The sequence below is a fragment of the Neovison vison genome, chromosome 6, assembly GCF_020171115.1.
Source record: "Neovison vison isolate M4711 chromosome 6, ASM_NN_V1, whole genome shotgun sequence".
NCBI classification, from domain to species: Eukaryota; Metazoa; Chordata; class Mammalia; order Carnivora; family Mustelidae; genus Neogale; species Neogale vison.
In genome coordinates, this window is record NC_058096.1 from 147,299,729 (window position 1) to 147,313,193 (window position 13,465).

The 13,465-nt window shown below is 40.0% G+C and overlaps 1 protein-coding gene across 1 annotated transcript; it reads left to right on the plus strand.

The window, feature by feature from the left end:
• Nucleotides 1-65: 65 nt before the first annotated feature.
• Nucleotides 66-2,552, plus strand: RPL15 (ribosomal protein L15). Its single transcript, XM_044252555.1, has 4 exons — nucleotides 66-135; nucleotides 799-987; nucleotides 1,295-1,431; nucleotides 2,196-2,552. Exons 2-4 carry the CDS (start codon nucleotides 816-818, stop codon nucleotides 2,499-2,501), a joined length of 615 nt encoding a protein of 204 aa, XP_044108490.1. The 5' UTR covers nucleotides 66-135; nucleotides 799-815; the 3' UTR covers nucleotides 2,502-2,552.
• Nucleotides 2,553-13,465: the final 10,913 nt, after the last annotated feature.

The window sequence follows — 13,465 nt, forward strand, 5'->3', positions numbered from 1 at the left end:
CCCGGAACTACATGTCCCATGAGGCCGTGAGACCCGAAGCTTACCACCGGAAAGAGGCTCGCCGCTGAGGGGGAGGAGCCCAAAAAGGATTGTGGGAGAAAGGCTCTTTCCTTTCCGTCGGGCGGCAGCCATCAGGTAGGCTGTGTTGCTGGTATTCGCTGTTGCATCCGCCGCTCATCTCAGTTCGCTTCAGCCATCCAGACTCGGGGACCCTGCGTCCTTGGAGCTCCTTCTGTGTCCTGTGCGGCGCGAGTTCGATCGGGATGCGGGGCTGCGCGGGCTTGGAGAGGCGGCTCCCGAGGCGGGCTGGGGTGGTGATGTGATGGCGGCGCGAATTCGAGCGGGCCCTGTAACGTGAATGAAAAGGAAGCATGGGGCTGAGGAAAGGAAGGCCGGGCCTAGAGGGTCCTAAAGCGAGGCCTGTGGATTGAGTGCAGTAGTGGATTTTCCTCGAGACATTCTTCGGGGATAACGGCCGCAGCACCTTAACCTATGGTATCGGCGAGGTTTCTTTGCAGGCCAGGCCCTAGGGGACACCGACTGCCGCATTCAGCGGCCCTCCTCAGTGCTCAGGTCTGGTGCCATTCATTCATCAAACAAAAATGTACCGAGACCCTTCTTGGCGCTGTTCCGCGCTAGGGTCGCAGAGGTGACAGAGCTGTTTCCTAGGGCGCAGCTATTCCTGCAGCTCACGGAGAGACGTTTTCAGCTTCAGTGGTTTTCTTGTGGCTGGTGGGGAACTAAGATGGACGGACGCGATCGTCTCATATTTTAAATGCATCACGGTGTTTTTTTTAGCTCAAAGGTAGGCCAAGATGGGCGCTTACAAGTACATCCAGGAGCTATGGAGGAAGAAGCAGTCCGATGTAATGCGCTTTCTTCTCAGGGTGCGCTGCTGGCAGTACCGCCAGCTCTCTGCGCTCCACAGGGCCCCCCGCCCAACCCGGCCCGATAAAGCGCGCAGGCTGGGGTACAAGGCCAAGCAAGGTGAGTAGTCTGTCTGGATCCTTGGATAAAATTGTCTTCCTGGGGAAATGCTAGAAGACTGGTATTTATATATCTCCGTGTAGAGTGGGAATGAGAAGTTAGTCTTCTTGTGTCACAAAGTACTTCGAAAAACAGTGGAATGTGTGTGTTTTTAGAGTAAGTCTCAAGTGGTCATTTATTTTATCTTCAGGTATGTAGTATTTGGCTTACAGCCCAAAATACATTGGACATTGCAGCATTTAGTAGCAAGTTAGTGAGTCTTCGTCCGTCTGGCTTTTATAAGACCACTGTAAATGTGTTTGTATAGGTTATGTCATATATCGGATTCGTGTGCGTCGTGGTGGCCGCAAACGCCCGGTTCCTAAGGGTGCTACCTACGGCAAGCCTGTCCATCACGGTGTTAATCAGCTCAAGTTTGCACGAAGCCTTCAGTCTGTTGCAGAGGTAAGTGATTTTTCAGCAGTTGTATCAGTCATCTGGAAATGGTGGAGAAGCGTTTGAGGACCTTTGTAAAGTGTTGCTGTCAAAGTCTTTGTTTTTAATGTGTCTTTGCTTGTGTGTAATGGAATGTGTTTTAAGGTTAGTGTGAGCCTTGGAACCTAAGCTTTTGAAGGGAAGTAAACTTTGTTTTGAAGAACATACCTCCCCAGGTGTACAGAGGCTGTGCATTTGTTCATATGGCTAATTTCGAATGTTCAGTTGTAAGTTGTCTTTCTGGGTTAGTAAATGAAGCTATGCTCTCCCAGAGGTTGATAAACAAGGGTTTGTTGCCTTCTGTAAACTGAAAATTTTTTATTTTTAAAAGAAAAGACAAAGACATTTTATATTAAAGAGACCATTGTGACCATGCAGAGCCTAAAATAATACACTCATTATTAAGGTTCTGTATGAAAAGTTCGCTGACCCCTCAGTTGTCTTAGAAAAGGACTAGGTTCCTAAATTTTGTTAGATATTACTAACATTTGTGCCTTGGTCAAGGAGAGGGTGATAATAGGCAGTGGTTTCAAATAAGGTTTCATGTGTTTATTGTAGTAAGTCTTACTCATATTTGGGGTCCTAGCCTCTGGGAAGATGCTTAGCAAATATTCAGGTAGCTAAGTGAACAGCCCTAGTCAGTTTCTTGTCTGGTATGGTAAACTAAAGGGGATTTTTCTTAATTTCCTACTGTGGGAAACAGGCTGACCTTGAGCCTTTTTTTCCTATTACAGGAGCGAGCTGGACGTCACTGCGGGGCTCTAAGAGTCTTGAATTCTTATTGGGTTGGTGAAGATTCCACATACAAATTTTTTGAGGTTATCCTCATTGATCCATTCCATAAAGCTATCAGAAGAAATCCTGATACCCAGTGGATCACCAAACCAGTCCACAAGCACAGGGAGATGCGAGGGCTGACATCTGCAGGCCGAAAGAGCCGTGGCCTTGGAAAGGGTCACAAGTTCCACCACACTATTGGTGGTTCCCGCCGTGCGGCATGGAGAAGACGCAATACTCTCCAGCTCCACCGTTACCGCTAATCAAAGTAATGTTTGTAAAATTCTTACCTAATAAACAATTTAGGACAGTCATGTCTGCTTAAAAGTGTTCTTTAATTTGTCTGTTAAATTTAGTTGTCTGCAGATTGTTCCATGAATGCATTGTCACATTATGAAAGTTAAAGTGCAATAATGTTTGAAGACTATAAGTGATGGTGTATCTTGTTTCTAATAAGATAAACACTTTTGTCTTTGCTTTATCTTATTAGGGAGTTTATATGTCAGTGTTTAAAATACTGTTTGGTATAATAGGTATAAAATCTGTAAAAGTGGAATGCATAAGGTAGCCATGTAGATTTGTTGGTGCATGTAATGAAACCTACAGCTTCATTGGGGTGATGTAATGCTCTGCTTTACTCTCAAATGGCTGTTATTAGGGGTTTGGAAAGAAGAAGCTTTTAAAACTGGATCTTGCTTGGAAATGTGAAGACTATCCTAATCTTTAATCATGATCATACGCAAACAGCATTAACTAGGAACTACATTTTTTATACTGAATCCAATATTCCAATTATGTAACTGTTGCTTTGGAAAGGATACTTAAAAAGAATCCCACCAATTTTTTAAGAGAATTGAATAAACCTACCTGTTACAGGAAGATTTTCTTAAAAATGAAAATACATCCTGCTTAACCAAAGCAAAATTGCCTTGGTCTCCACAGGACTGTTGAAGTTAACATAAAATGTGGAGGCTCCTGGTTGTATCCCACAACTCCATAGGATCTGTGGAATCCTGAATTTCCTGCAAAGCAGTTAGTTAATGGTCTCTATGAAAACTGATGGAAATTGAACATTAGGTAAATGAGAAAACTAAGATAATGTAAGCTAGTAATTAGTGCTAGAATTGGGAAACTGGTGGTCCTCAGATAACCTTTGAAGTGTGAGGATAAAAAATTAAAGTTGGCTTTGATTAGAATCTTAAATACTTTATCCATGGTCTTTGTGACCTTTATGAATCCACTAGCCACCTCAGGAGAAAAAGTGGGGTTGGCTTTAAAAGTATGTCATTGCTCATTCCAAGTCCCAAGTTATCTTGGGTCAACCCACTTAAACATTCCCATAGGCTATTGAGAAAAATCATGTAGTTGGTGTCAGTACAAGTCTATAGTTTCCAATCTAATCCTTACATGTGTTCGCCCAGTCATTTTTCTCCTTAATTCAAACCCCTCAAAATCTGCCAGTCCCATCAATTGTGCCCATGTTGATGTTAAGTATACCACTATTCTGTGTCCATTTTGTCTTAACAGTAGATGAGGTTTTTGTTTTTCAGGGTGAATTTGGGTGTGTAAGAACTACAGGAGAGGAATTGCCCCAATTTTAAGTTTGCTAACTTAATCCATAGTTTGATTTCAAAATCTAATTGCTGGTTTCCTTGAACCAGTTTTTACATTTTTTTTTTAGGGGTCTTAGGCTCAGTTAAATGATTACCAGAAAAAGGCTCAAAACCTCTTGAGACCTAAATTCCGTTTCCACTCAGAGATCCTAAACCATATATATATTTTGTGTGTAGAGGTTGTTCAACTAAAGGAATAAATGTTTATTAAACTAAAATGGACCTGTTATCTTTTGTCATCTAATGCTAATAAGCAAGCCAAACACCCTAACCTACAAAAAATTGTAATGGCAGAAGCAGTCACTTTGAGAGAAAATAAAATGTATAGTATTTAGTCTTGAGAATTTTTTCCTCTTGGTTCTTTGGTCCTTGTGTGAATTAGAAAATACCCATTTAAATGTTTTTTTCAAACAACGCTAATTTGGGAAAGAGACAGCAGGGAGGGTTCAGGCTAAAGGTCAATGTTCCTTATTTCCAAAAAGGGCTTGCTTATATTCTTGGTACTCTAGTTTGCTATCCATTACTGTAGCTATTTAAGTGTTGTCATTCCAGTGCTAGAAGCTGAAGTCCTAGATGACTTACGTGATCTTTACAGACTTCCCCACCACTGAATTCATGTCCTACTGCTCTCTTGATACTGCAGCGTCTTTGCTGTTCTCAGACCAGCCAAGCACTCCTAATGCCTTTGTGATGAGAAAACTCCCAGATCTTAAATGTCACTTTAGAGGCTTTCCTGATAATCCAACAAGCTCTTCTTGTTTACGTCAATGTTTCTAAATGTGATTAAAAAACACCTAAATCAAAATTTTCTTTAGAAATAGAGCAGTTGGCTTCTTACAACCCCACAAATGCAGGTTGTACTAATAACAACTCTTCTGCTGATGAGCACACAGACCTAAAGATGAAGCAACTTGCTCACGGTCACAAAGTGGCTGGCTGAATTCATATCCTCCCAATAAGATTAAAATTTTGACTAGGTTATACATTGACATGTCTAAAAATTGAAAAGGTACAATTAAGGTTGGCAGTAAAAGTCTCCTCAGGTCCCCTGTGGAGACAATCTGATCAGTTTTTTGGATTTTCATCAGGAGATTCATATGTGCACAAAAAATACTTTGTTTTTTACCCAAATGTTAATACTGATTTTTTTTTTTTTTCATTTAGTCACAGAGAGCTTGTTCTACATCACTTTATGACTGCATGGTATTCCATCATAACAGATGCATCATAATTTGATGTGGCCACTTACGAAGAACATTTAAAATTACTTCCAGTCTGTTGCTTTTACAAAATTTTTTTGCCTATGTCAGTCTATCTGTAGGATAAATTCCTAGAAGTAGAATGGCAGTTAAAAACTATTGGCAGAGATTCTGCTCTGCCAATCTGATAGGAAAAATGGTATTCTTACCTAGTTTATTTTTGCACTTAAGAGTGTGGCAGAGGCAAAGCCATGTGCGCATCATAGTTTTTTTTTTTCCCCTCTGGACACATACCTAAACTATGTTTTCCTGGTCCTTTATACAATTAGGTTGGAGTTTTATGACATTCTTGGAATGAACACAAATGATTTATTACTTCTTCCAAGACAAGGGTTGGTATACCAGTGGAGGCCAATAATCCAAATAGCATAGCTACAAGAGGAAGAAAACTGCTCAATCCTTATCAGACTGGACAAGTGAGAATATTTTGTGTTAAGCCGCTGTGTTAGTTGTGTTCATTCTTACGGCAACCTAGCCTTGCTTGACCCTAAGTAATTGAATCAACAAAGTTGAGCCTTATTTATGAGTCTTCTGTTTGGGGGCGCCTGGATGGCTCAGTTGGTTGAGCCTCTGCCTTCGGTTCATCATCCCCGGATCCTGGGATGGAGTCCTGCATTTGGCTCCCTGCTCAGCAGGGAGTCTTTCTCCCTCTGCCTGCCTGTCTCTCTTTCTCTCTCCCCCTCTGTCTTGTCAAATGAATAAATAAAATCTTAAAAAAAAAAAAAAGAAAGAAAGAAAAATGTTGGCCTTAAAAAAAAAAAAAAAGCCTTATGTTTGCTTTACAGTGACCTTTCTTTATAATCTTTTGTCCATTTTTCTACCAGAATCCATACTGTATTAAATGGAGGGTGGTTGCTAGCTCATTGCTAACCATCATTACTCTGCTCTTAAGGGTCTATAGCTGGGGGGCGCCTAGGTGGCTCAGTTGTTAAGCGGCTGCCTTCAGCTCAGGTCATGATTCCAGGGTCCTAGGATGGAGCCCCACATTGAGCTCCCTTTTTGGTAGGAAGCCTGCTTCTCCCTCTCCCATTCCCCTTGCTTGTGTTCCCTTTCTTGCTGTGTCTGTCAAATAAATAAAATCTTAAAAAAAGGCAAAACAACTTAGAGCTGGACCAGTTTCCCACACCATATACAAAAATAAACTCAAAATTGATAAAAGACCTAAATGTGAGACCTGCAACCATGAAGATCCTAGAAGAAAGAATAGGCAGTAATTTTTGACGTTGGCCTTAGCAACATTCTTCTAGATATGTCTCCTCAGGCAAGGGAAACAAAAGCAAGAATAAAGTATTGGGACTACATCAAAATAAAAATCTTTTGCATAGCAAAGGAAACAAGAAAACTAAAAGACAACCTACAGAATGGAAGAAGCCGTTTGCAAATGCTCTATCTGATAAGTGATTAATATCTGAAATATATAAAGAAGTTGTGCAACTCAACACTGAAAAAACCCCAAATAATGCAATTAAAAATGTGCAGGAGACATGAACAAACATTTCTCCAAAGAAGACACATAGATGGCCAATGGATAGATGAAAAGATGCTCAGTATCACTTACCATCAAGTAAATGCAAATCAAAACAACAGTGAGGTTTCACCTCACACGTGTCAGAATGGCTAAAATAACACAGGAACACAAGAAACATTAGGGGGGGTGTGGAGAAAAAGGAATCCTCAGGGACACCTGGGTGGCTCAGTTGTTAAGTTGCTGCTTTTGGTTCAAGTCATGATCCCAGGGTCCTGGGATCAAGCCCTGCAGTGGGCTCCCTACTTGGCAAGAGGGAGAGCCTGCTTCTCGTTCTCTGATTACCCCTGCTTGTGTTCCCTCTCTCACTGTGTCTCTCTCTGTCAAATAAATAAAGTCTTTAAAAAAAAGAAAGAAAGAAAAAGAATCCTCATGCACTGTTGTTGGGAATGCAAACTGGTGTAGCCACTGTAGGGAAAACAGTATGGAGTTTCCTCAAAAAATTAAAAAAAATAGAATTACCATATGACCTAGAAATTCCAGCCCTGGGTATTTACACAAAGAAAATGAAAACACTAATTTGAAAAGATAATATACCCCTAGGTTTATTGTAGCATTACTTAACATAGCCAAGATATGGAAGCAACCCAAGTGTCCATTGATAGATGAATTAATAAAGAAGAGGTTCTATATACACATACACAATGGAATATTATTCAGCCATAAAAAGTGAATTATTGTCATTTGCAATAACATGGATGGATCTAGAGGGTATAATGCTAAGTGAAATAAGTTAGAGAAAGACAAATACTATATTATTTCACTCATATATGGAATTTAAGAAACAAAGAGAAAAAGAAAAAAAAATCAAACTCAAATACAGAGAACAAACTGGTGCTTACCAGAGGGGAGAACCATGGTGGTGGGGGGGGATGAAATAGGTGAAGGGGATTAAAAGTACACTTTCTGTAATGAGAATTGAGTATAGGATTTTTGAATCACTATATTGTATACCTGAAACTTATATAACACTATATGCTAATTATATTGGAATAAAAATATTCTTTTTTTAAAAAAATATTTTTCTTATTTATTTTTTAGAAAGAGAGAGAGAGAGAGAGAGCATGAGAGGAGAGAGGTCAGTGGGAGAAGCAGACTCCCTGGCGAGCAGGGAGCCGGATGTGGGACTTGATCCTGTGACTCCAGGATCATGCCCTAAGGCAAAGGCAGTCGCTTAACCAACTGAACCACCCAGGTGCCCTGGAATAAAAATATTCTTGAAGGTGACTTTCTATAGAGTAAGTTCTGGAAACTCAACTGTTCATTTTATCCTTTTGATTCTGAGCTGTGATTTCATCTCTAAATTCTGAAATTACTAAGGGATATTAGTAGGTATATGGTATCAGTAAGGCAGACTTGATTAAGCTATAGTAAAAAGCATTCCCCCAAATCTCAGTGGCTTAAAATAATAGTTTTTTTCTTGCACATACTCGGTTCATCATGAAGGTTCATCACGGTCCCCTCTCTAGAAACCAGGCTATTGGAGTAGCTGCTATCTGGAACATTGCCATGTGCCCAAGGCAAAGGGCAAAGAGAGCACAGTATAGCATGCCCTGGCTTTTAGTGCTTCTGCTGAGATTTTCAGAAGCAAGTCTGAGATTAAGGGGTAAGGAAGTGAAATCTTACCATGTGTCTGGTAGGAGAGGAAGAACCATTTATTTGTGAATAACTCTAATAGCCTTCACATACACTAATCCACTTGATTTTCTTTTGTCCTTGTATATGTGTGAGGTATTGTGGAGAAGAGCTGGTATACCAAGGGGGCAGAGCAGAAACTACTGCCGTCCACCCTGGCAAAGAGGAGTACTCTTGTAACTGACATTGTTTAGAATTGTCAGCATGTAAAGGTAGTAAAAACAGTGATGACATTTAGCCAGCTTTTGTTGTTTTTAAACTCTTTACAGAGAATGCAACCACCTACTGAGTTGATTTTTTTTCTTAATACAAATTAAGGTTATCTACATACAACTCAGCAAACAATTTGCCTGCCACTTTATTATGTGACATGGCTTCTTTCTGGAAACTACACAAATATTTACTGAAAAATACTTTAGAATTGTGCCGTCCAATATGGTAGCCACTAGTCAGCTGTGACTATATTTAAATTAAATACAATTTTAGGGGATGCCTGGGTGGCTCAGTCGGTTAAGCGTCCGCCTTCCGCTCAGGTCATGATCCCAGTGTCCTGGGATCTAGCCCCATATATGGTTTCTTGCTTAGCTGGGAGCCTGCTTCTCCCTCTCCCCTTACCCCCACTCCTGCCCCTGCTCCTGCTCTCTTATGCTCTCACTCTCTCTCATGTGTGTGCTCTCTCTTTCTAAAAAATAAATACAATCTTTAAAAAAATTTTTAAAATAATTTTAGAAGTCAGTTCTTCAGGGGCACCTAAGGGCTCAGTTGGCTAAGCATTCAACTCTTGATCTCAACTCAGGTCTTGATCTCAGGGAAATAAGTTCAAGCCCCACATTGGGCTCCATGCTGGGCATGGAGCCTACCTTAAAAAAAAAAAAAGTGTCAATTCTTCAGTCCTACTAGCCACATTTTAGGTGCTCAACGGCTATACTGTTTATCACTTTGGAAAGCACAGAAAATATTTTAACCATCAGAGAAAGTTCTGTTGTACAGGTCTGCTGCTTTAGACCCTTGACATTCTTTTCTTTTTTGTGGTAATTCTCAGTAGGTAAAAATGAGGTATCTAAAGTCTGGTTTTCCCATACAAAATCTGTTTGATGCATAAATTTCTTATCAGAATAATATTTATTGCCACAGATTTTTAAGGCGTGTATGATTCCATTTCCTTTGTTGGGTTGATATTGGGTTTATAGAAATTCTAGACAAGAGTTTTATGACATGGGGTTTTGGGCTGGCTCAGTTAGCAGAGCATGCGACCCTTGATTTGTGGATGGTGAGTTCAGGCCCCACATTGGGTGTAGAGCTTACTTTATTTATTTTTTTTTTTAAAAGATTTTATTTACTTATTTGACAGACAGAGATCACAAGTAGGCAGAGAGGCAGGCAGAGAGAGAGAGAGAGGGAAGCAGGCTCCCTGCTGAGCAAAGAGCCCGATGCGGGACTCGATCCCAGGACCCTGAGATCATGACCTGAGCCGAAGGCAGCGGCTTAACCCACTGAGCCACCCAGGCGCCCTAGAGCTTACTTTAAAAACAAAAACAAAAACAACAAAAAAGAGTTTTATCCCATCAGCATTAACTATACAAGAAGAAACTGCTATAACTTTACTAAGAATGAATATTTGGGTTGATAAAGACCTTTAGTTTTCCACAGGCTTCAATGTAGTCTGCATTTCCCGCTTCCCCCCACCCCAACTCAAGTGCTGGATACTCAAAATAAGTTTATAAATATTCATTATTTGGGGGGCGCCTGGGTGGCTCAGTGGGTTAAGCTGCTGCCTTTGGCTCAGGTCATGATCTCGGGGTCTTGGGATCGAGTTCCGCATCGGGCTGTCTGCTCGGCAGGGAGCCTGCTTCCCTCTCTCTCTCTCTGCCTGCCTCTCCATCTTCTTGTGATTTCTCTCTGTCAAATAAATAAATAAAATCTTTAATAAATAAATAAATATTCATTATTTGGAATAAAAGCAATCATTGGATTTGTCCTAGAAGGGCTAAGCTGGGCTGAGATACCAGTTGTGAGGTGATACGCAGCCACAAACTATATCTTGACCACCCCACAGAGACTCACCCAAATTGGCAGTTTTGCCCAGCAACCCTCTCCCCACAGCCCCATCAATACCTTCTAGTTCAGCCTTGGGAATGTTGCTTGAACATTTAGCTCATTCATAGATTTTAGCTATTGTTATTAATGCTGCAGTGAACATCATCATTATACATAGAGTTTTTAATATTTTTATATAGGAAAAATAAAACAGAGGCCTTTATTAGGAAATACCGATCAGGTTACCTTAAAAAAATCTCTGCAAAGGTGGCATGGTTAGCTTGTACCTTCAAAACTCATAATTAAAGCATTCAAATTTAAAGAAACATCTGGAATTCATACTTCACAGCTCACTCTCAAATATTAGTGAAGGAAGACTCACCTTTAAAATTGATTGAACCATTTAATTTAATTGTTATACCATGACCATCTGAACTCTTTTGCTTGCAATTCTCATTGCAAGCAAAGAGAGGTTGATTATTTGGCAATCCTAGTTGATTTAGAAATAGTAATTGATAGATAATATAATTATCAGCCATCTAATCACTAAACTTCTTTCTCTGAGACTGTAAACAGACCATTTAAGTTCCAGAGGTTGATTTTTTTTTAAGATTTTATTTATTTATTTGACAGAGATCACAAGTAGGCAGAGGCAGGCAGAGAGAGAGGAGGAAGCAGGCTCCCCGCTGAGCAGAGAGCCTGCTGCGGGGCTCAATCCCAGGACCCTGAGATCATGACCTGAGCCAAAGGCAGAGGCTTTAACCCACTGAGCCACCCAGGTACCCCGGTTGATTTTTTTTTTTTTAAGTTTTTTTTTTTTTTTTTTTTTGGTAATCTCCACACCCAACATAGGGCTCAAACTCCCAACCCCGAGATCAAGAGTAGCATGCTCTTCCAACTGAACCAGCCAGGCACTCCCAAAGGCTGATTATTAACTAAGCTAGGAGGTTTCACTTATCAGAAAGGAAAATCCCAAATATGATCACTCACATTAAAGAATTCTGTCTGTTGGCCTGTAGTTGGATTCTTTTAGAATCTATTACTGCTAACACACCCACGTTAGTATTGTGATTAGAATAAAAAATAGCTGAATGTTCCACCCCTTCCCAATTTAGTTCTCTAATTTGTTCATTCTTGGTCATTTTTGTATGGTATATGTTGGTATAATGACTGCTCATAGATTTGCTCCTCTATGTCCTCACCATACCTTGGCTCTTCCCTTTCTTAAAATTAGTCAGTGAAGGGCGCCTGGGTGGCTCAGTGGGTTAAGCCACTGCCTTCGGCTCAGGTCATGATCTCAGGGTCCTGGGATCGAGTCCTGCATTGGGCTCTCTGCTCAGCAGGGAGCCTGCTTCCCTCTGTCTCTGCCTGCCTCTCCATCTACTTGTGATTTCTCTCTGTCAAATAAATAAATAAATAATCTTTAAAAAAAAAAAATTAGTCAGTGAAGAGAGAATTGGAGGCCCCAGTATAGGATCAATAACAAAACCTAAGAACAAGTTCGAGAAGTGCCTAACTCAAAGATCAAAATCACACTGAAGATGTTAGCCACCAACTGAAAAGTTTGCCTACTGAAATGCATCCTACAATGTAATGGTAGAAATAAATATGTGTAAGGCTACAATATCACTGATTGTTTTTATGTGACGTGCAAAATACTTTTGAAGTTTTGAAAATGCTTTGAGCAACAGCATTATTGCTGTTTCAGTATGGTGCTCTTCCTCTTATTATTCTTCATAAATGTCATTATATTTTAAAAGCTACTGCCTTTATTTCTAACTCAAGAAAGAAAACTCTCAAATAAAGAGCCTAACCTTACACCTAAAGGACCTAGAAAAAGAAGAACAAAGAAAGCCCAAAACCATAGAAGAAATGAAGTAATAAAGATTAGAGCATAAATAAACAAAGTAGAAACTAAAAAGCAATAGAACAAATCAATGAAACCAGGAGCTGGTTCTTTGAAAAGAGCAGCAAAATTGATAAACCTTAGCTAGATTCATGAGAGAGAGAGAGAGAGAGAGAAGTCAAATAAACAAAATCAGAAATGATAGAGGAGAAATAACAACTGACACCACAAAAATGCAAAGGATTATAAGAAAATATTACAAACAATTATATGACAAAAAATTGGACAACCTAGAAAAACTGGATAAATTCCTAGGAACATATAACCTCCCAAAACTAAATCAGGAAGAAATAAAAAAGCTGAATAGACCAATTACCAACAATGAAACTGAATTAGTGTTCAAAAAACTCCCACCAGGGGCGCCTGGGTGGCTCAGTGGGTTAAAGCCTCTGCCTTCAGCTCAGGTCATGATCTCAGGGTCCTGGGATCAAGTCCCGCATTGGGCTCTCTGCTTGGCAGGGAGCCTGCTTCCCCCTCTCTCTCTGCTTGCCTCTCTGCCTACTGTGATCTGTGTCTGTCAAAGAAATAAATAAAATCTTTAAAAAAAAAAAAAAACCTCCCACCAAACAAAAGTCCAGGACCAGACGTTTCACAGGTAAATTCTACCAGACATTTAAAGAAGAGTGAACACCTATTTTTCACTAACTGTTCCAAAAAATAGAAGGGAAGAGAAGGTTCCAAATTCATTTTGTGATGAATTTCCTGATACCAAAGCCAGATAAAGACACCACAAGAAAAGAGAACCACAGGCCAATATTTCTCATGAATATCGATGTAAAAATCCTCAACAAAATAAAAATCCTCAACAAAACAGAATCCAAAAATACATTTTAAGAAACATTCACCACTATCAAGTGGGATTTATTCCTGGGGTCCAAGTGTAGTTTAATATTTGCAAGTCAGGGGCACCTGGGTGGCTCAGTTGGTTAATTGTCTGTGTTTGGCTCAGGTCATGATCCTGGAGTCCTGGGATTGAGCCCCATGTCAGGCTCTCTGCTCAGTGGGCAACTGCTTCTCCCTCTCCCTGCCACTCTTCCTGCTTGTGTTCTCTCTCTGTCAAATAAATGAATAAAATCTTAAAAAAAAAAAAAGCTTTAAAAAATAAAATAAATTTATTAAAAAAATTTTGCAAATCAGTCAGTGTGATACATCACATTAAGAGAAAGGATGAAAATTATATGATCATTTTGATAGATGCAGAGAAAGCATTTGATAAAGTACAACATCCATTTTTGATAAAAAAAAAAAAAAG